We start from the raw sequence: 20,594 nt of genomic DNA, 5'->3' as shown, positions 1-20,594 counted from the left end.
TCATATAACCACAACTAATGTTATTTTGTTATCATTTACAGTTGGCAACGAGAAGCCACAAAGGCGCGGCAGCGTAGGTTCATTGGACAGCGGTATGTCCATTTCCTTTCAATCGACCACCACAAGCAGCGCATCGCGTGAGAATGCCGCCGTCATTGCAGCAGCCGCCAATGCCGCCGCGGCCAAAATGCGCTTCAATCTACCCGCCGGCGCAGCAGTCGCCATGGGAGGCAATGTAGGTGCCACGGTCATTTATCCAAATGCAGGCGGCGCCTATTCACATGCGACAGCGGGATTTGTCAGTCAACCACATGCTATACTTATACAACAACAACTGGTGGCACAACAGCAGCAGCAACAGCAACAGCAACATATACAACAGTTACAGCAGCAACCGCAGCAATCAGCGCTGCTGCAACAGCAACAACAACAGCAAGCGCATGCATCAATGCAGGGTTCCATTACAGGGCGCGTGCCGGGTAGCGGACGCGAGCGCAAATTATCGCGCTCCGATGAAAGCGGTCGTTCCACCGAAGTGTGAACATTGAGAGAGTAACGCCGCTTGCAGATTAAATGAAATAGCTGTATGTACTTTAAGGAAGGGAATGATTTTTTTTGTAAATTTGTAGGAATGTGTAAATTATTACCAAAATAGTTCAATTTTTTAATTAAGCTTATTGAGAGTGAAAGCAAGCTTCGGTTATGTTGCATATTGGAAGAAATTATGGCTCAACAAATGTTTTATTTTTTAAAATTAAATTTAGTTCACAATATAAGATTAATTGTTCAGTTGGAGGTTATGCCCGCGAATCAAGCTAGTAAGCAAAACACAGTTGAATTTAGATTGTTAGCTGCTACTAACAATTTACTTGGGTTTTTTCATTGTTAAAACTGATTAAATATGATTCGAAAAAGCTGTATATTATAGTAGTGACAACAACAACGTCTTAAATACTATTTTAGTGTGGTTTAAAACCAATCTTTGTTCTGTTTTATTAGATTTTATGCGCTGTAATGTTTTGATTTGTAATAAAAAAATATATATATTAATTGAAATTCAAATAATTATAATAAATAATAATAACTATTTTTAATTTTTTTTTTTTTGGTGAAATTAAAAGTTTTATATTTCGATTCAATCAAATTTAATAAATTAGTATTGAGATCAAAAAAAATATTGATTTTGGAAAAGTATTTTTTCATTTAAATTTAATAATATCGATTCGAAATGAAGTAACATTATTAATATCGAAAAAGTATTTTTGCTTTCGAATTAATTTGTTTTTTTGTTTGAATTTGAATTTTTGGATAAGAGTAAGGGTTAAATCAATGGCAATATAACTTATATGAAATAAGCGTAAAGAAAAATTATCTCGTTGTTGAATTCACTTTGATTGAAGTTGCAACTTTTTTACTTTTCAAAACGAATTGAAAGTTTATTTAGATATGAAATTTAAAACTTATAAGTTTAAATTTTTATTTTTATTTGTTATCATTTGGGTTGGAATTGTTACAGGATATTATTTAATTTTTTTAGTTTTTGTTCTTTCTTTTTTGATTTGTTTTTTTTTTTTTATTTTATTAAAAACCAATTTTCAATCTTATAATTTCACAAAAATTTCAAAGATTTCATTAAACAAAGATGTTATGAAAATATACATTAAATATTTCTGAATCTTTTGCTTTATCTTAGAATCATTTCAATATTAAATAAATTGCCGCTTCAACCTATTATTTTTTTATAAAATATTAACTAATTAAAACAAAAAAACAAATATATTCAAATACTTTTTTATATCTACTTTTAAACACGGCATACATTTTGCTCTTCCTACATATACAGCTAATGATTTTTGTGCAAATATTCGGTTGTTTGCAAAGTATTTATATCATAGGAGCCACAGTAATCCTGGGGGTTAAAAAAAAGTACAGTTATTTGCCAAAAACACAAAAAAAGAAAGTTCTTAGTCATAGATATGTATATCACACAATGTGAAAAAAAAACAGTTTAATTTGTATATATCAAACAAAGCAGGGGTGGATCTACAACACTTACTGTTAACACTGACTTTATTTGCTGTTCACCTGCTTTTGTATATTCTTATGCTCGTGGTATCTATTTTTTGATTAATTTAACACAAATGCGTATATGCGTATTATTTATTTGTATTAACATTACAAAGCAGAACAATTGCACCAACAAAATATAAAAAATATATAGTGACAACAATATAAATTAATACTAGCGTTAGTATCGTACAGATCCAAATATTACCAAGAAATAAACCATAAAAAACTCAACTTATTCATAAATTGTTTTTTTCTTTTAGTTTTTGTTTTCGAGCAAGCAATAAATACTTTAAAAATGAATTAAATAATTAAATTTAGCATAAAACTCTTACTGCACTAGCTATACGCATGCATACATAGATATATATTATTAAAAAATATTAATAATTATAGGAGTATAAATATGTATATAAATATAATAATTCTAACAATCAAACAAAAAATCGTAATGATGGAAAGCTAATGATTGCATTTTATTAAAGCACTCACTCTAGGTCTTTCTCATATACATACATACACAGGTATACAAGTAAACTTCAATTAATGTTCCTTTTTCCGGTATGAATTCATATATTTATAAAATAATAATAAATACATAAAAATCGTTTTACAATTTTTTTTTTTGTTCATAGTTATATAAATTCATACATACAAACAAAGTCGTATGCACGAGACTGCTGGGCATGCAGCTGCAGGTGCAGGTATATGTTCATAAGCCCTTTGATTGTTTATTTGAATTACGCGGAACAAAAACAAATATAAAATTAAAAAAAAAAAACAAATAATGTTGTAACTCATCGTGTTCTATTGTATGCTCTGATTTCTACCACTTATCGCCCGTATATGTGTACATATGAACAAATAATTATTCAACATTATTAGTAAACAATACTTGAGTCAACAGTAAACACACAAGAAAGCAAAATTAAAAAACTACGATAAAATATTTCAAATAAATTCTAGCATGACTAAAAACTTGAATTAAAAAATTAAAAGTAATACAAAAAATTACTTGCATGACTAAACATTTAAGGCCAAGTTTAACGCGTTTTTTCGTCAATATATGAATTATGTGTCTTTATGTATGTATGTACATATATGCTTATTCGACTAATATACATATTTATGTATGTGTAAGTGATGTAAGCGTATTCCATTTTTTCGAAAATCAATAATATTAAAGTTAATTGCGGCATTAGTTATAAAAGAATAGATAATAATTTAATAAACAAAAAATATAAAAAGTAATACCATTAAACAAAAACAAAGACTTAGGATTTTAATACTAAATTAATGATCTTAAATAAAATACAATAATGTTACGAACTTTTGTCGAAACTGTATTGAAAGGTGTATATTATTGTTGTAGCGTGAGGAGCGTTCACAAATATTTTTTTGTTAAGGTGTCCTGGATATGTAGTGCAGGTTCCCCTCCGCGTGGTTGGGGTAACGGTAAATGCCCTGCGACCTTTGGACTCCTAAAGACTTTTGACCTTTTGCTTGACACGGATCTTGCTTGGGACTATAAGATAGATTAGTTTTAATCTTGGGATGGGCTCCGTCTTTACGCTGGCCAGGGTCGCAAGAGGGGGAATTCTCCCGCTATATTCGCCAGCTCAGTAGAGCTTGGCGTGCGCGATCGCAGAAGGGAAGACGAATCCATCTCCCGTGAAGAATGTAAAAGGGTAAGTCCCGAGTCATCACCTAGGTGTGAGGGTACCTGGTGACCTCGTGCTTCCAACCACATACTTTAATCCTACTCTACCCACCCAAAACTGGAAAGCATTTAAGCTGGAGAAGACCGAAGAACCATCCCAGTAAGCACTGATACACCAAAACCAGGAGTCCCCACATTTTTCAGTGTCGCAAAGGAGGCTATAAGCTGTGGCTTCGACAGGGTGGTCCTCAGGATACTCCCGACGGAAGCCATGGTGGATGTTCCGCTGCCGCCGAACACGGGGGGTGGATAGTCAATTGATATTTACATCCGCCTTCAGTCTGGAGCTTGTATGATGAGGATCGGGTCGGGAATGATGATGATGATGCGGAACTCACACTGCTGTAGAAAAGTTTGGAAGCTGAAAATCAAACAAATTATTCTCCAGTGCGCAAAAACATCTTCCGCCGGAAGCGAATTTAATGTTTTTCTTTAACCCAATTTCAGCATCGAGGATGTCGCCACTGCTAAGATAGAAGACAATCCGGTGTGTTGTGAAACCATGTCAGATTTGCAACCTATTCTGTTTTTTAATAGTGACACACAGTGAAGCTAATGCCCTTGCATTTGGAGAATATACTCCAGTCCTTGGAAAAGTAAAGTGCGAGATCGTAATTTGAAAGGCAGTTGTGGTAGACATCATCGATGAAGTCATAATTGGAGTAGACTTTCTAGCAATTCAAGGACTAAAAATTTATATGGAGAACAGAATTATGACTCATACAAAATTAAAGTGCCAATTATATTCGGATATGATATCAAATACAGACGATGATTAGACGTGTGTTCATGACAAAGAGCCAACAGATTCCACTAAAATCAGAAGCAGTCATTTGGGTAGAAATAGATGGTGGCTATGGGAGAAGCAAGTTGTGGGCTGTAGTGGTCACAGAAGAATCTATACTCATAGGAAAAACCCTGGCTATGACAGAACAAGATAATCGTATTCTACTAAGAAGTCACCAATCAAACTATCCAGAGAAACTATATTAGAACAGTGTCAGAAGATTAAAGAATAGAGGCAAACCATCAAAATAAGGCTAAACAACTTAATCTTACAGTTTTAAACCAGGAAGAACTATTGTTGTCAAACAGGCGTCCCTTTAGTAAATCGTGAAGTTGTAAGCCAGACTAAAGGTGAAATAAGCAAAAGCTGTGTAATCGAACCATCAGCGAGTCCATTCAGTTCACCTATGGTACTTGTGAAGAAGGAAGATGGCAGCATGAGGTTCTGCGTGGACTAAAGAAGGTTGAATGATGAAACGAAGAAAGATATTTATCCACTACCTAGATTCGATGACACGCTGGACTCGTTATCATACACAAATTGGTTCTCAACACTTGATTTGAAAAGTAGGTATTGGCTAGTGTAGGTAAACGAAGAAGACATGGAAATACGGCTTCAGCATTGGAGATGGTTATGGAAATTTGTGCTGGAAGACCTGCTTGATATATCTCGGTGATATCATCGTGTTGGGTAAAAGCTCCGACCAACATCTTAAGAACTTGGAAGAGGTTTTATGACGGTTGCCTAGCGTTAGCAACAGAGGAGTAAGCTAATGAAAAGATAGAGGCAGTAAAAGATTGGCCCACTCCAAAAATTCACATGAATTGCGCAGTTTCCTTGGACTGTGTACTTATTATAGAAGATTCGCTCACAATTTTTCCAGCATAGATAGTAGTCTACACGAACTCACCACAAAGAACAGAGCCTTTGAGTAGAATAAAGAACAAGAAGTGGCTTTACACGCTCTGAATAATCGGTTAGATACTGCGGCAATGTAGCATACCCGGTCGCAGGATCTGGGTTTTTTTTGGATCCCCTTGCTAGTGGGTATGCAGGAGGAGGCGTTCTTTCACATGTCTTTGGCGAGCATGAGAAAGTGGTGGCGTATTATAGTCAGACAGTAAGCAGCCAGACAGAAATTATTGTGCAACTCGGAGGAAATTACTGGTGTTGATGAAGGGCATGAAGCATTTTCATAAGTACCTTTATGACCATTATTTTCAAGGCAAATCAGGAAGCATAAAGCCAGTTGGCATGTAGGATTAAGAGATTCCATTCCTTATCTACGACTTCTCTATAGATTAAAGCAAAAGATGGAAATGCAGATACGATGTCCCGCCGTCCCTGTAGTTTGGAATAAAAAGCTGCGATCAAAGAGGACATTATAGATCTAACGAGTATTCCGAATGTAAGAATTGCCGAAGTTCTCAAAGAACTGCACAACGGTCTAAGTGGGGAACACATGGGAATCACTAAAACCTTGTTGTCAATCAGTTACGAAGTGGAACGTCAATTGTTCCGAGTGCATTACATCCAAAGGGCCGAGGTCCAGATGTCATGGTCAGATGAAACAGTATAATTCAGCTGCGCCATTTGAGCGAATTGCCATGGAGGTTACTGGTCCATTTCTTACGAGTAAATTGGGAAACAAATATGTTTTGTTATTCAAGAACCAAATGTCCAGAGGTATACATATGTAATTCCTAGTAAACAGGACTTAAAAAAAACAGAACAAATGATTTTTTCGGCAAAATCAATTTATTTTATTCAAAATAGTCTCCTTCTGCTTCAATAAAGCTTTTTGCACGGTCCAAAAGCATGTCGAACAAGTGTTTTGGCTTGTTGGCCGGTATGGTCGCCAGTATGCCGGTGCAAACCGTTTGAATGGCCTCTACGTCCGCATAAGGCTTTCCCTTCATGGGCAAATGCATTTTTTTTTTGAAACCACTCGTGCACTCTGCTACGGGATAGGATATAGAAAAGTTTTGGTAAAAGTTTTACCAATTTTAAAACAAAATTTAATGTTGGTTCTTTGTTCAAAGCTCATTTTCGCACCGATAAAACCAACATAGTGACACTTAAAACGCAATAACTTCACTTCCAATCGATGAAATGTCATGAAATTCTCACTGGACAGTCGATAAAGATAGCAGACTAACGCACCAGTCAACATATAGATGGCGCTACCAAGGGCGCTAGATTCAAAAAGTCCTGTTTACTTTGGAATGCAATTGTTTGTCTAATCGGGACGATCAAACTTAGGTAGAGGGTAGAGTGGCGAAAAATTTTGCCAGAACAAAATAGAAAGGACAAAAATTTAATTATTCAGCAAAATTCGCAGTTTTCAGAATGGTGGAGTGACAAAGTTTTCCTAAAGATCTATTATATAGTATAAGGGCCTCCGAATGGTGGAGCAGACGCTATTTTAATTAGAGTGTTGCTTAGCAAAGAACTATAAGTAAGAATTTGTAAACTCGAATAACGAGTAATAAGATTTATGATTCTTTGTGCTTTAGCTATGGTGAATATCGCATTCGATGGAACGATGAGCTGTATACGTATGAAATAAACGCCGGAATTGACATAATTCAGGGAATTAAAAGACAGCGGCTACGCTGGAAACGTCATGACGGAGCGGGAAGCAGAGGAAGATGAAGACCTCCACTCCGTTGGAAAGACCAGTTGGAGAAGGACCTGGCTTCGCTTGGAATCTCCAATTGGCGCCACATTGCGAAAAAAAGAAGCGACTGACGGGCAGTTTTTTAACTCCTTTTTAATCGCGTAAGCGGTGTTTACGCTAGTTAAGAAGAAGAATGGCCTGATGTTTGAAAATTTTGATATTAGTTATAAGGAGCCTAGGATAAGTTTTCAATCATTTTTTATTCATTATAAACACAACATACTTACATACATACATTATTATCAAACAAAAAAAAAACGCTTTTTTTAATTTTTTGGATACATATTATCCGGTAAAAAGTCAACCGGATACTCGAAAATATGTCTATTAGGTATAAGGAGACTATGGGAATTACTGATCTAATTCGATCCACTATTAACATATGAGCATAATATTATGAGAAAAGAATATCTAAACTATATCTCACAGATTGACCGATATTTTCAATAAAAAGTTTGCGTTATGAACGGGAGGCCACATATGTATTTGGTACTTAGGGTCGTGAATAGTTTTCGTCCGATTTGGACAAATTTTGGTCATAAGACCTGGTGCCCAATAACAACTATTCACGTTACTTAGGGTCGTGAATAGTTTTAGTCCGATTTGAACATTTTTTTGTTATAAGATGGCGCACCTGAAAGGTGATATTCGTGCAAAGTTTTATCCCGTTATATTTGTATACTGAAAATTGAAGAAATCAGATGGAAGTTAAAATTGTATCTTAACGTGAGTAGGCGTGGTTATTATTCGATATCACCCATTTTCGCACTATAACATAAGAATATCAGAATAATATTACTTACTAAATTTGGTTGAAATCAGTTATGCAGGTTCCGAGATATGGATTTTTACCTAAATGTGGGCGACGCCACACCCCAACTCTCTGGTAGTGTCCAAAAGAGGAAGAGGCGGCGTAATAATTGGTTACATTATTTTTAGCATAGATGCTTTGCACCCTGAGTGATGAACAAACTAGAAACTTCGTTCAGTTCTTTCAACCGCTCATGATAAGAACTCGATCTTATCCGCGCCCCCTTTGCTGCACAATCAAAGCTAACGGAGATCAGATCTTCCTGCAAAAGTCTCTTCATCAAAGGCAGGACTGGCTATATACAAGTCCAAGATGAATAAAGTCAAAAGAGCGTTCTGAGGAAGTGTAGAGAGCTGTTATGGGCCCTCATGGTTTAGACGCATTTTAGCGAAAAATTGCACTCCACTAGGGTATCTAAGAAATTGGGATAGTGATTGAACCATGCAGCGAGAAATTGTTGAAACTACTGTTACATTAGTCTAAGTTCAGAAGGCCAGGGGACAGGTTAAGGTTGCTTTTATATCTGAGGCCGAAAAGAGCTCTCTTTGGATTTCAGACTCACTAGCCTATCCTAGTTTCTGTTGTACGGTACATTAAAAGCGCTCGCCATTGCTTTGCACGACAAGGAATTTAGTGTTGGTGCGTTTCTCGACATCGGAAGAGTCTTTAACAATGTGCAGCCGGAGGAAATGGTTAATCCCCGCGAAAAGTTCAATTCCTTCCTAATTAAGGACACTGTCGAAAGAAAATAAATTGGGCATTAAACTTATTATAAAATATCATAGACAAATAGAAGTTCACGCAAGTGAGGAAAGTTCTCTGATCGGCATTCTCTTGGGAGTGGCAACGGTTTTTTTACATATGGCTCAAGCAGCTCACTACTTCTGGTCTTTGACCAAGTATCGTCTGGGTAGCCTAAGAACATCCGTTTGAAGACGAGCTGAAGTGAGAAGGCGAAACATCCCCTACATAGGGTTGTGCGCTGGGTTTGGGACCCGCCACGTAAAAAACAACCCCAATGAAAGGAAACAACAAGGCTCGGATGAGTGACCCCCCTTTTGATGACGACCATGACAAACGAAATAAGGACTACGCCGCTGCCCAGCTGGTTGATGTCCTCGTTAGAGGGAAGGCTGACATCACCGCCGTCCAAGAAATGCGATGGACGGGACAAGGACTGAGTCGAGTAAGTCCTTGTGGCATTTACTACAGTGGCCGTATAAAAGACCGCAAATTTGGTGTGGGATTCGTAGTTGGACAGAGACTCCGTCGCCGAGTACTGTCATTCGCCACAGTGGATGAACGTCTAGCCACAATCTGCATCAAAGCGAGGCACTTAAACATATCACTGCTTTGCGCCCACGCCCCGACGGAAAAGAAGGACGATGTGACCAAAGATGCCTTCTATGAGCGCTTGGAGCACACCTATGAGCGCTGCCCCCGTCACGATGTGTGTGCAAAATGGTGCTTGACGACTTACGGTTGGTAAATTTGGTTGGTTGGTAAATTCAGCCTCCACAAGGAAACATCCCCAAATGTGCATTTCTATGCATTCAATTTGCAGGTTATATAAATGCTTCTTTAGCTGACGAGTGCCTGAGTTTGTCACTAGGGAGGTTGATTACATATTTAAACCTACTGAGGTAGCAACCACCCATTAGCAACTTGGCATGGAAAATGCTTTGAAGTTGTTGCCAATACCTCTCCCTGCCTACTCCATCCATCCTTGTGGAGCAGCCCCCTTATGGTATAAGTATCCACCGCAATGAAGGGTTCAAGTCCTACCACGTTAGGGGATGCTGCGAAGCGGGCGAGCTCATCAGCCAGTTCATTCCCGGTTATACTTTTGTGATGGGGCACCCAGATAAAGTGCACTTGGTTACTTTCCGATAGACTGCTCAGCCGTTCAATACACTCCTGCATCAGTAGTGATTTGATCACGTCGTTCGTTACGATAGTTGCGTTGAAGGTTTGCTCTATGCACCGATTTATAGTAAAGACCCCTGCTTGAAATATGCTCGGAGAACTTCCCATAGGTTTGGAGAGTTTGGTGCATGGTCCTGCGACTCCTGCACCAATTCCCTCCGACGTTTTCGAGCCATCGGTGTACCACTTGATTGTCCAATTCCTATTCGAGAGTGGAATTATTCCATTAAGCCTTACTGCTAAGGGTAACCTCGAACTTCTTAGTGAAATGTACTCTTTTGGTAATGCTGTCCGTGTTAATTAGCAGAATTTGTAGATCGTCCACGAGAAGGCCCCATAACGATGAGATAGAATTCTACCCTGTAGGCAGTCTCTTGTAGTGCAGAGACGAATCCTAGTATCCCTACCATTGGTACAGCTGTTCTGGCGCGCAGTACGGCCTCTATCTATTTGCCCATCAGTGCTGCTACATTACTTTTCCCATGCAACTCGTATGAGTTGTCAAAAGGACCTTCGATGTCTAGGAAGACACATAACATTACTTCCTCTCCTTCCAGCGAATTATGTATCTAAGAAGTTCACGATCCATGTTTCAGTGAAAGGCTATCCCTCATTAGCCGAGCAAGGTGTAGGAGTAGAACCTGCTCTCCCTGTTGTAAAAGTGCTGGAAAGATACCGTCCGCCCCCGGAGACTTGAATTTCGCGAACGAAGCCAAAGCCCACATGATTGAGTCCGCAGTAAACAGTTGTCTTGTGACTACCCAATATATGCGAGATGGCTTGTGTTCGAATACAGGTAGACACTGGTCTTCCCGAATTGTTTCCGGGAAATGCGCCCGCAGAAGGGCAGTAGCTCTTTCTTCCGCGCTGGTCGTATTTGTCTCGTCGTATCTTTTGATTGCTAAAGGTGTGTCAGTCGGGCCTCTGAGTAGAGCCTTGTGCAGCCTAGTTGCTTCTGATGTAGAGGGAACGTCACGAAATCTAAGAGATTGCTTGACCACCAAGGACAATTGCTCTGATGACAAAATCCATTGTGAGATCATTTCCTTCATTGGCTCGTTGCTCAATGTTATGTCCAGCACCTAATTCCTCCTTATTGCAACGAAAGTGGGTTCACAACCCACATTTCCTATATTTTAGTTCCTATTAATGGTATACTCTAAGAGAGACTCACCTCATGTGTTGCACTCCGTACTGCCCCATTCCGAGTGATAGACATTTGAATCACATCCCAGGTGCAACCAGAACGAAGTCTGCTCCATCGTTGTCCTTGGCTTGCACAGCAACTCGGTCCAGTGTCAAGAACTCTGAAATATAAAGGAATCAATATTGTTCCTGACCACTAAACAGATTCTAGCACTCTCGCTTGAGAGATCCCAGATTAAATTATTGGCGTCCGTCTTGTCCGCTCTGACCACTCCTTTGTAGACCCATGATACTGGATCAGTAGGTTGTCCGGATTGTCCGATGTGAACCTGTTAGCCTTGACAGCCGAGGCTGCCGCCGCATGTTGCAGGTCGCTAAAGGATCGGTTCCATAAGGAGTTGGTCCTCATCCTCTCCGTCTTCCGCGCTGCCACCCATCGGGCAGTCTTTAGCCCCTCCAGAAGCTCCTGAATGGAGGGTAGCACCCTTTCTTATACGTATGTCTTCATTCCAGGGACTTCCAGAGTCTTAGCAGTTACAGCCTGCTTTGACGTGCTTGTGCCGGGGTGAGTGGCATCCTCATACACCAACATTATTTTCTTTTGCTCCGCTCTCAGTGGTCATCTTTGGTTTATATGGCCTCATGACCACCGAGCTAAACCTATAGTTCAGGTGGAAGCTTTCTCTCTGGATGAATTTGTACAACTCATTGTCTATACAAAAGTTGCTGCTGACTATATGCCAAGCCAAGGTGCTAAGGCCCTCGTTCTGGTTCTTTATGAGCCGGAGAGCAAGCTCATGTGACTTGCCTGCGCATTTGTTTTTGCGCAGAGGAAGGGGTCTTTCCAGCCAACCAGCTTGTCCTTGGAGTTCACTTGCAGCATGACTTCTCTAAAATGGAGCCCATGAAAGGACGATGCGTATACAAACCTTGTGAATACATATTCCATAAGGACATTCGGGAGCATGGTTAGCTCCTCCGATCCCTTCGTGTCCGCCGGGTAATTAAGAGGCAGCACAGACTTTTGGATGCCACGCTAGAGTTCCATGACGCGGTAAGGCCACCGGTACTTCCTAATGCGGCCCCGTGTTGGGAAGGCTCCGTTAGAATACAGCTGAATTTATCTCCTGGCTGCAAATGATCCAAGGGGCATGAGAGTTTCACTCCCCGTGCGGTAAGGTTAAAATTCTTTTTGGAAACACGCTGGGAATTGATCAGTCTTTACGCTATTTTTTTAACGCCCAAATGGAGGTGACAGCTCTTTGTGTTTCCACATGCACGTATGTTCTAACCACCTGCAAGAACGGTAGCAGGCAGCACCGCTCATGCGGGTTGGGAGATACTGAGTATGCCTTGCGACTTACATAAGGCCCTGCATCATGCATTTATAAAAAAGAATATCAGAAAAACTTTAGTTGCCCCAAACCCAAAACTATTTTATTCGGTGAAATTTCCTTCCGCACTGATTTTGCCAATATATATTTTTTCGTATTATTTCTGGCATCTCACCTTTTTTGATATTAGCTGTTCAAAATTCCCTAATCTTAATAATCAGGTTTAGCCAATTAAAACTGAAATGGTTTTATTTATCAGAATGTATAAGATCTTGGACGTGCCTGTCTTCTCATTCGGAGCAAGATGAATTCAACCTGTTGTTAAGGTTATCCTTGATAGAAGGTTTTCATGGAGAAATATTGAGAAGAGAGTAAGGAAAACACTGGTTCCCTTATATTGCTATAGAGAAGATAAAGTGAAAAGGTGGGGATTGTCACAAAAGATGGTGTTTTTTCCTACGAAACCGTAATCAAGCCGTATGTTCTGTGGTGTATTCGTCTGGTGGAGGGCACTCGAAAAGGTTACACTTGCTAAAAAATTGAAAAGGGCTAAATCGTTGGCATCTGCAAACCTCATAAACCAGCCAGAGTGGGCGTCCTTGCCCGATAACATCGAAACGGGACCGATTAAGATTTGCTTTGGCTAAATTAATTGCTTTTAGGAAAGTTCATCTTAACACAATAGTAGAAATTCTTACTGAACATTGTCCAATAGGTATTCATGTGGTAAAGCGAAAAATCTTGTTGGACACACACTGGGAATCGATCAGTATTTACGAGAGAAAAAATATTGTCTGCAGTTTCGCTAGTATTTTAACGCCTAAATGTGTTGTATACAGCTCGATTGTTAAATTCAAAAACAAAATATTATAAGAAGGTAAAAAACAATGTATGGTACCAAGTGTAGAAGGGAACGCAAGTGAGGAAAGTTCTTTGAGCGCCATTTACTTGGGAGTGACCAGAAATGATTAATTTCCATATAGCTCAAGCAGCTCACGACTTCCTACCTTAGACCAAGTATCCTCTGGGTAGCCAAAAAACTTCCGTTTGAAGGCGAACTAAAGTAAGAAGGCGAAACATTCCATTCCCATGGTTGTGCGCTGTGTTTGGGACCCGCAACGTAAAAAACACTGCCAATCAAAAGAAAAAAACAACTTCTGATGAGCGACCCCCCTTTTAATGACGATCCGCATCAAAACGAAGTTCCCACGCCCCGACGGAAGAGAAGGTCGATGTGACCAAAAATGTCTTCTATGAGCGCCTGGAGCGTATTTGCGAGAGCTGCCCCCCGGATTTCCAAATCGTGCTTGGCGACTTTAACGTCAGGATGGGCAAAGAAGGTACCTTTGGCTCAACGGTCGGTGAAATCAGGCTTCATGATGAAACAAACATAAATGGGGAAATGGCCGGAAATATGGTTATCTTATACATAGACTCGGAACACAATCTTGTTGCAGCCAAGATACGCACCCGCCTCTGTGCATCAAAAAACGCACGTCAACAAACACAAGGAAGGTTCGGCGTCGAGGAGCTGCAATCACAACAGACAGCTGTACGATTTTCTACTCAACTTGCACTCCTGCTCTCTAAGAGCACCCGTCAGCAACTTGGTATAAGGGATCGGCATTTCCAGCTCCTTACGTACAGCTGCAAACGAAACCATTGGTTTTCGGAAAAGGCAAAAGAATGCCGTTTCAAAGAAGAGAGAAAATAGACTGCCTACCTCGAAACGTTACAATCAACCACAACTCGCGGGATGGCATATATACCAAGAGGTGAAGAGGGAAGCGAGACGCATTGCAGACGCATTGTAGACAAAAAAGGGAGAGGCCGAAATGCGTGAGTATGAAGAGCTTGACAAGCTGACCGACAGGAGTAATGCTTGAAAATTTTACGAAAAGTTTTTCGACTAACAAAATGTTTTAAGACCGTCACATACTCTTGTAGAAGCTCCAGAGGTGATCTAGTGACTGATGCCCAGAGTATACAGAAATTATGGAGAGTGAAAGCATAAAGTCAGGAGATGGTGAACTCGATTCCCCAATCGATAACGATGTAGCAGACGTCCCATTGCCTGACCATGAAAAGGTTCGAAAAGAGATTATCCGTCTGAAGAACAAGAAAGTGAAGAGGCCGATAGATTGCCGAGAATTCAAATACGGCGCAAAAAAAACTAATAAGGAGCTTGCATCAGCTTCTTTGTATAATATGGTCGAACAAAAACAAAACAATTTAAGTGTGCTCTGTCCAATCCACACAACGGAAGGCCCCACAACCTATCCAACTGCCGTGGATTAAGCCTTCTCAACATTGCATATAATGTTCTATCGAGCGTTTTGTTTGAAAGATTAAAGCCCACTGTCAGCAAACTGATTGGACCTTATCAGTGTAGCTTTAGGCCTGGAAAATCAACAACTGACCATATATTCACCATGTGTCAAATCTTGGAAAAGACCCGTGAAAAAAGGATCGACACACACCACCTCTTCGTCGATTTCACAGCTGCTTTTGACAGCTCGAAAAGGAGCTGCCTTTATGCCGTAATGTTTGAATTTAGTAGCCACAAAAAACTACGGCTGACGTTGAGCAATACCAAAATCTCCGACACGATCGGGAGGGACCTCTCCGAGCCGTTCAATACCAAATGAGATTTCAGACAAAGCGACTTCCTATCGTGTGACTTCTTCAATCTACTCTTGGAGAAAATAATTCGAGCTGCAGAGCTGAAACGAAAAGAAACAATATTTTATAACAATGTACAGCTGCTGGCATACGCCGATGATGCGCCTTTAGTTGTGACTTCTACAAACTGGATAAGGAAGTGACACAAATGGGTCTGGAACGAGGGCAAATATCTCCTGTCATCAAACAAACAGTCGTCGCAATCGCGACTTGGCTCCCACGCCACTATTGACAGTCATAACTTCGAAGTCGTAGATAATTTCGTCTACCTTGAAACCAGTTTTAACACCAACAGCAATGCCATTAAACTAGAACCTATAAAGCACCATAACTAAGCTTTCCAATAAGATACAACACTTTTATTTGGTTGAATAAATTTCTTAAAAGTGGGAGTGGCTTGGCCACTAGTAGGTTTAATGTATATATTTCCTATTCAGGCTGTAATAACCAAGTTTGCTCAAGACACATTTTTTGGCCTCTACCTTCCCTATGAAAATGGGTAAATTTGGTTTACTACCCCGTCTACTCCCCATAGAAAGGTTTTGTTAAAAACTACTAAAAGTGCGATAAAGCAGGACATGATACTGTGTGCCTACCTATAAGCAAACATTTTTTTAAATCGGAGCTTTTAAAGCCCCAGATACTTTTTACCGTAAATATGGCTCAACCTTTCAGATATATGTACCTATATTGATATGCTATGTATGTAAATATTTTTACCCGGCTTTAAATTCGCAAGTTGCGAGGGTATTCAATGTTCGGTTACACCTGAACTTAGCATTTCCTTACTTGTTACAATTATTGTTGTTGTTATTATTGTAGCAAAATAATGCATTTGCCAATTTGAGGGTAGCATTTGGATTAGCATGTTAACAGTTTTTAGCCGGATAAAAATTAGGTTTCATTAAATTTACCTAAGTTCAACTGTAGTAGAAATGTAGTTTCGCTTTACGGTCCTCTTTTTCGATAAACTTACAATTTTCTACAAACATATTACAATAAAATTAAATTATTTCATTTTTGATCATTTATTATGCAATATACATACATACATTTACTATAAATAACAAAACATACAAAATGTTTAACAATAAAAGCCATGGTAAAGGAATTAAATGGTGCACAACACTTTGAATATTATTTCCACCACAATTTGGCTAAGCTCACTTTGGTGCCATAACACGCACCATACTCGGCAACAATTCCGCCTGAAGTGGACCAAATTCGATGCGCTCCCCATCGACAGTGAGAATACCCTCATTGTCGTATGGTTCTATGCGCAGCGCTGTCACCGGCACCATTTTCACAAATTCATTATTGGTCACGGGTACGTGTGTGCCCGAACTCATGCCCATCAAAAAGTTCAACAACTGCGAACGACTGATGCCGCTACGAATGATAACCACATAAATGATGCCATCGTTGAATTTGGCTTGCGGCACAAAGAAACAATCGCTGCCCAAATGAGTTTGATAGGCGGCATGCACCATCACGAATTCGCCTTCCTCCACCACCCATGATGCAGGTACCGGCTCATTCAGCGTTGGTGCGCTACCCGTCGGGCCACATAAATGAACACTCAAATTGCTGTGTTGCAAATGCGATTCTGCATCACTTCCACCATCGACGCTGTGATAAATACTCTCCGACACGGAATGATAAGTACTACGGCAGGAAGCAGGCGAGAACCAACTATCGCAACGTGATTTTAGCGATTGATTGATGGAGTTTTGCAGTGAAATGACGTCATAGTATTTGCTGGCTTCAATGCAATCGGTGGATTGAAAACAACCGCTATTCAGAGTATCTAAACATGTATTACAACTTCTACTATGCTTTAGTGGCAGCGGCTCTGCCAATGATATTGTGTCACTTTCCATGTAAACATTTTCCTTTGGAAGATATGATACTTTGCCGCGATATGTACGTAAACTAATTAAACGATGCAATGTCCAAATGGTAAATCTTTGATAACCAAGCGAACGTAGGCGTTCACTTTCGATATCAATGTCTGAGATAAGACCCCAACCTACCGAGAGGAACGAGTAGAGAATCTGTATATATTTAAAATAAAACGAAATTGATAAAATTTCATATTTGAACCTAAAATTTCTTAATTTTACCTGATTTTGTTGTTGGATGCGCACAACATCCATGGCCATCGACTTGCCACTTAGCATTGTAAGTGTGGCGCCCAAGATCGGCTTTGGTTCATAGGGTTCCCTGCATAAAAAATACATTATTCAATAAACTAGTTTAATAATCAATATTAATGGTTTCCACAACCTATTTAAATACTACACATTGTTGCGGACGGCGATTTTATGTCTCAGCAGCCTATAAAGCACAAGATATGTCGACGTGTACTTATTTAAAATCTCATTTTTATATCCTATCTAAAAAGGACTCGCTCTGTTGAAAACTTGTTTATTGCTCAACTTCGTTTCAAAAAGATCTTTCTCAATTACAAATTTGTGTTGTATTGATAGTATACTTTCTTTACTGGATAACAATCCGACTCATATCTGATTACGTTCTCTCGATCAACGTGGGAACGGAATTTATGACCTTTTTCTCTATCAACCAATACCGATAAAGAATACAGGCAAGCGATAAACCAAAGCTTTTATAGACATGTTCATTAATATGTACCTTTTATCCAACATTTAAAAGAAAAAATTTAGTGAACTGAGGGCAGATAATGAAATCTTCTTTCGTATCATAATCTGCTTATGTGTTCCTTTCCGGCTTATTTATGTATATACATACCTCCACCTGTAAACTCTCGGCGCTTGAAGTTTTTTTTGCTTACACGTATTATTGCCATTCGACACACCATATAATTTTGTTATAAATAAATTTTGCATTTGTAGTTGTAAAGGTAAACAACATCGCTGAAATAATTTGGAGAAATGTTGCAGAGTGGATAGTCTTTGGCCTGATATAAATCTGGTTCCTTTCCCTAGTCACGATTTGACCTGGGAACGTGCATCTTTCCTTGTTGGTTAGTATTACCAATTCGCGACGTTGATCATCAGATGATCTCTCTTTTATTACAAAAATTTAGCGCAGTGAAACTTTTGTCACTCATAACTCATATTATCTGAACCTAGGTGAGTCGATGTGAGTTAGGAGAGGGCACAATAGACCAAAGGTCGCGGTGCATTCCTCATATTTCAATCAATCAATCTCATCTCATCTTATCTGCTTACAACATTAAAATCTATTATCCAACTACCGATAACATTTCCTTATAACTCGCGTTGACTTAGTGCACTCGTGATAATACTTTTCTTTTTCAAACTTCAAAAATTAAATGCTTACTTTTATGTCGAGTAATTTAGCAGTTATTTACATCTCAATTAATCCTTAAGTTAACTGAAATATTCAGTTCAGTATTTATTTACTCACCCACACACATGCGCAATGGAACGTGCCAAACCATTTCCGGAACCACATGGCACTATGCCCAAAAGTATATTACGTGCATCCAACCAATCAGCACGCATCAGCAAGCCATTTAGTATCTCAAAGAATAGGCCATCGCCACCAACTGCCACAATGCCACTGTAGTTATCTAAAACTTTCACACGCACAAATTCGCGAGCATAATTGGCATGTTTCGTTACATGCAAATCATACGGTTGCTCTGCTTCATTTAAAACTGGAACTACCTGACGATTGAAAATCTCTCGAGCTTTACCAGAACCAGATTTCGGATTCAATAAAACCAATATACGCCGTTCATCGATGTCATTATAGCCCAAACTGCATCCTTTAAAGGCTCTAACTGTATGATACCAACGTTCTGCTTCGCGCATATTATCGCCAAAAGTATCAAAGGAACGGAAGCGCAGTTTCAAGACAGTACGTTCACGACGTATAATATTACGTAGATGTTTCTTATTTAGTATATATGCAAAAACGTATAGATATGCGCTTGCATCATTATGCTGAAAGGTAACAGCATTATATTTCTTTTTTGTATCATCACCACTATCGCTACGATTTCCATCATTTTGTGCTGCGGAACTACAGAGCATGGAGCAGCCGCGTCGATCTTTCTTCACGACAATACAGCGACTGCCAACTATATCATCCAATCCGATGAGTTGCTCTCTGGAGCGGTTATTAGTGGTTTCGCGTTGCAAAGTAAATCCCTGACCATTTAATTTGACACGACAAACCTGACCCTTTTTGTCGCTGGTGTAAAATATATCGGTCAACTCCTCGACCTCCATTTTTTCGTGGAAGTTTCGTTAAGCAGTTGCAGTATATCACCTGTTGTAGAAAGAGCAAGTCTATTTAGTGGCAAAAGCGAATAAAGTATTAAAAAATATTTGAGTCACAAAGGCATATCTATTATTGAGTTATCGGAAACAGCTCTTTGCACTATGTGTTTTATTTCAATTAATATTATTATTACCTATTTGCATACACTTGCAACTTCTCTGTTGAATCGCAAACGTATTTTTATGTATGTTAACAGTCCATTCATGCAGCATGTCACTTTTAATGACAACGTCTATCCAGAGAACATAAAACAATGAGAAGGTGCAGGTTCGACAGCGAACATATACAATTTGTATTGGTGTTAATTTCGAATAATCGATTCATGCAAATAATAAAACTTAATTAGTTCCCAAAATAATGTATGCAAGACATACTCTGCGATGCCATAAAGTAGATTCAGTGTTTTTAGTGTCATACCGTATAACCTTAATACAAAGGTATATTTACTCAACAATATATATCATAGATTTGTAAGTTTTTCTCACCAATAAGAAAAAATGCTGTATTTTGGAATTTGACGGTTATGCTGCCTCATTACTCATGACTTTAGAAGTGCACGAGATATCGTACTTAAGCACAGTATTCCCACAGCGGAAGTTGCATTAACAAATCTCAGTACAAAACGGAAATCGTTAAAGAAATTGTGAATTCGTTATTTAAACAATACATATTTCCTTATATTATACACTCCTACTGATTTTATACTCAATTTATTTTACAATTAAAATTTCTTTCGGGCAGGTATAATTTCACTTGTTACTAATTTAATAGAACCGCAGATGGACCAGTAGAATCAATTTATATACACTCCATATGTGTATGTATGAAGGATGCTAACTTTGTATTTGCTTTTCTCCAAAAAAAGGAGAGAGAAAAGAAATCTGTCAAGATTACTGTGGCCATCAGCGAAAGTTGTGTTGCCACTGCATTATTATTATTTGCTTTCAATTGATCATTGGGCGCGCAAATAATACATGAACAGCCCTATTCGCATGCCCTCACAAAAGTCACCAACCTCACTACAGTGATGTTTCTCACTATAGTGAGGGTTACCTTATTCTGGCGAAAATTCAAAAGCTCAAATGCTCACTATTATCACAAATATCTGTGACGTGTGAAAGCAGCCATCATAATACAAAACATCTGTG

General features: G+C 39.0%; 2 protein-coding genes across 7 annotated transcripts in view; one reads left to right on the top strand and one right to left on the bottom strand.

Moving 5' to 3' along the window:
• Window positions 1-800, top strand: part of LOC120776470 (IQ motif and SEC7 domain-containing protein 3) — a 177,401-nt gene extending 176,601 nt beyond the window's left edge. For all 4 annotated transcript variants that reach the window (XM_040107140.1, XM_040107143.1, XM_040107142.1 and 1 more), the window contains exon 7: window positions 42-800. In XM_040107140.1, the coding sequence (XP_039963074.1) occupies window positions 42-541 (500 nt within the window). In that variant the 3' untranslated portion in view covers window positions 542-800. The remainder of the gene's footprint in view (window positions 1-41) is intronic.
• A 15,371-nt stretch (window positions 801-16,171) lies between these two features.
• On the bottom strand, window positions 16,172-20,280 carry LOC120777884 (sphingosine kinase 1). 3 transcript variants are annotated; one of them, XM_040109444.1, is made up of 6 exons: window positions 19,932-20,280; window positions 19,821-19,871; window positions 19,580-19,678; window positions 18,565-19,434; window positions 17,277-17,376; window positions 16,172-17,207 (listed from the first exon to the last, which is right to left on the bottom strand). In XM_040109444.1, the coding sequence occupies exons 4-6, from the start codon at window positions 19,392-19,394 to the stop codon at window positions 16,317-16,319; spliced, it is 1,821 nt and encodes a 606-aa protein (XP_039965378.1). In that variant the 5' UTR covers window positions 19,395-19,434; window positions 19,580-19,678; window positions 19,821-19,871; window positions 19,932-20,280; the 3' UTR covers window positions 16,172-16,316. The 3 variants fall into 3 exon arrangements, with proteins under 3 accessions (XP_039965378.1, XP_039965379.1, XP_039965380.1); XM_040109445.1 differs by lacking the exon at window positions 19,821-19,871; XM_040109446.1 differs by lacking the exons at window positions 19,580-19,678; window positions 19,821-19,871.
• Between the last annotated feature and the right edge of the window lie 314 nt (window positions 20,281-20,594).

Source organism: Bactrocera tryoni, chromosome 5 (genome assembly GCF_016617805.1).
Source record: "Bactrocera tryoni isolate S06 chromosome 5, CSIRO_BtryS06_freeze2, whole genome shotgun sequence".
Classification (NCBI taxonomy): domain Eukaryota; kingdom Metazoa; phylum Arthropoda; class Insecta; order Diptera; family Tephritidae; genus Bactrocera; species Bactrocera tryoni.
This window is presented reverse-complemented; position numbering and strand designations above follow the sequence as displayed.

Excerpts from the sequence above, each read along its gene's own strand:
- LOC120777884 (XM_040109444.1), bottom strand. The coding sequence starts at position 19,394 with ATGGAGGTCGAGGAGTTGACCGATATATTTTACACCAGCGACAAAAAG. Across the intron at positions 17,377-18,564 it reads TCCATTGCGCATGTGTGTGG|GGAACCCTATGAACCAAAGC; the intron begins GTGAGTAAATAA and ends TTTTTTATGCAG. Across the intron at positions 17,208-17,276 it reads GCATCCAACAACAAAATCAG|ATTCTCTACTCGTTCCTCTC; the intron begins GTAAAATTAAGA and ends AAATATATACAG.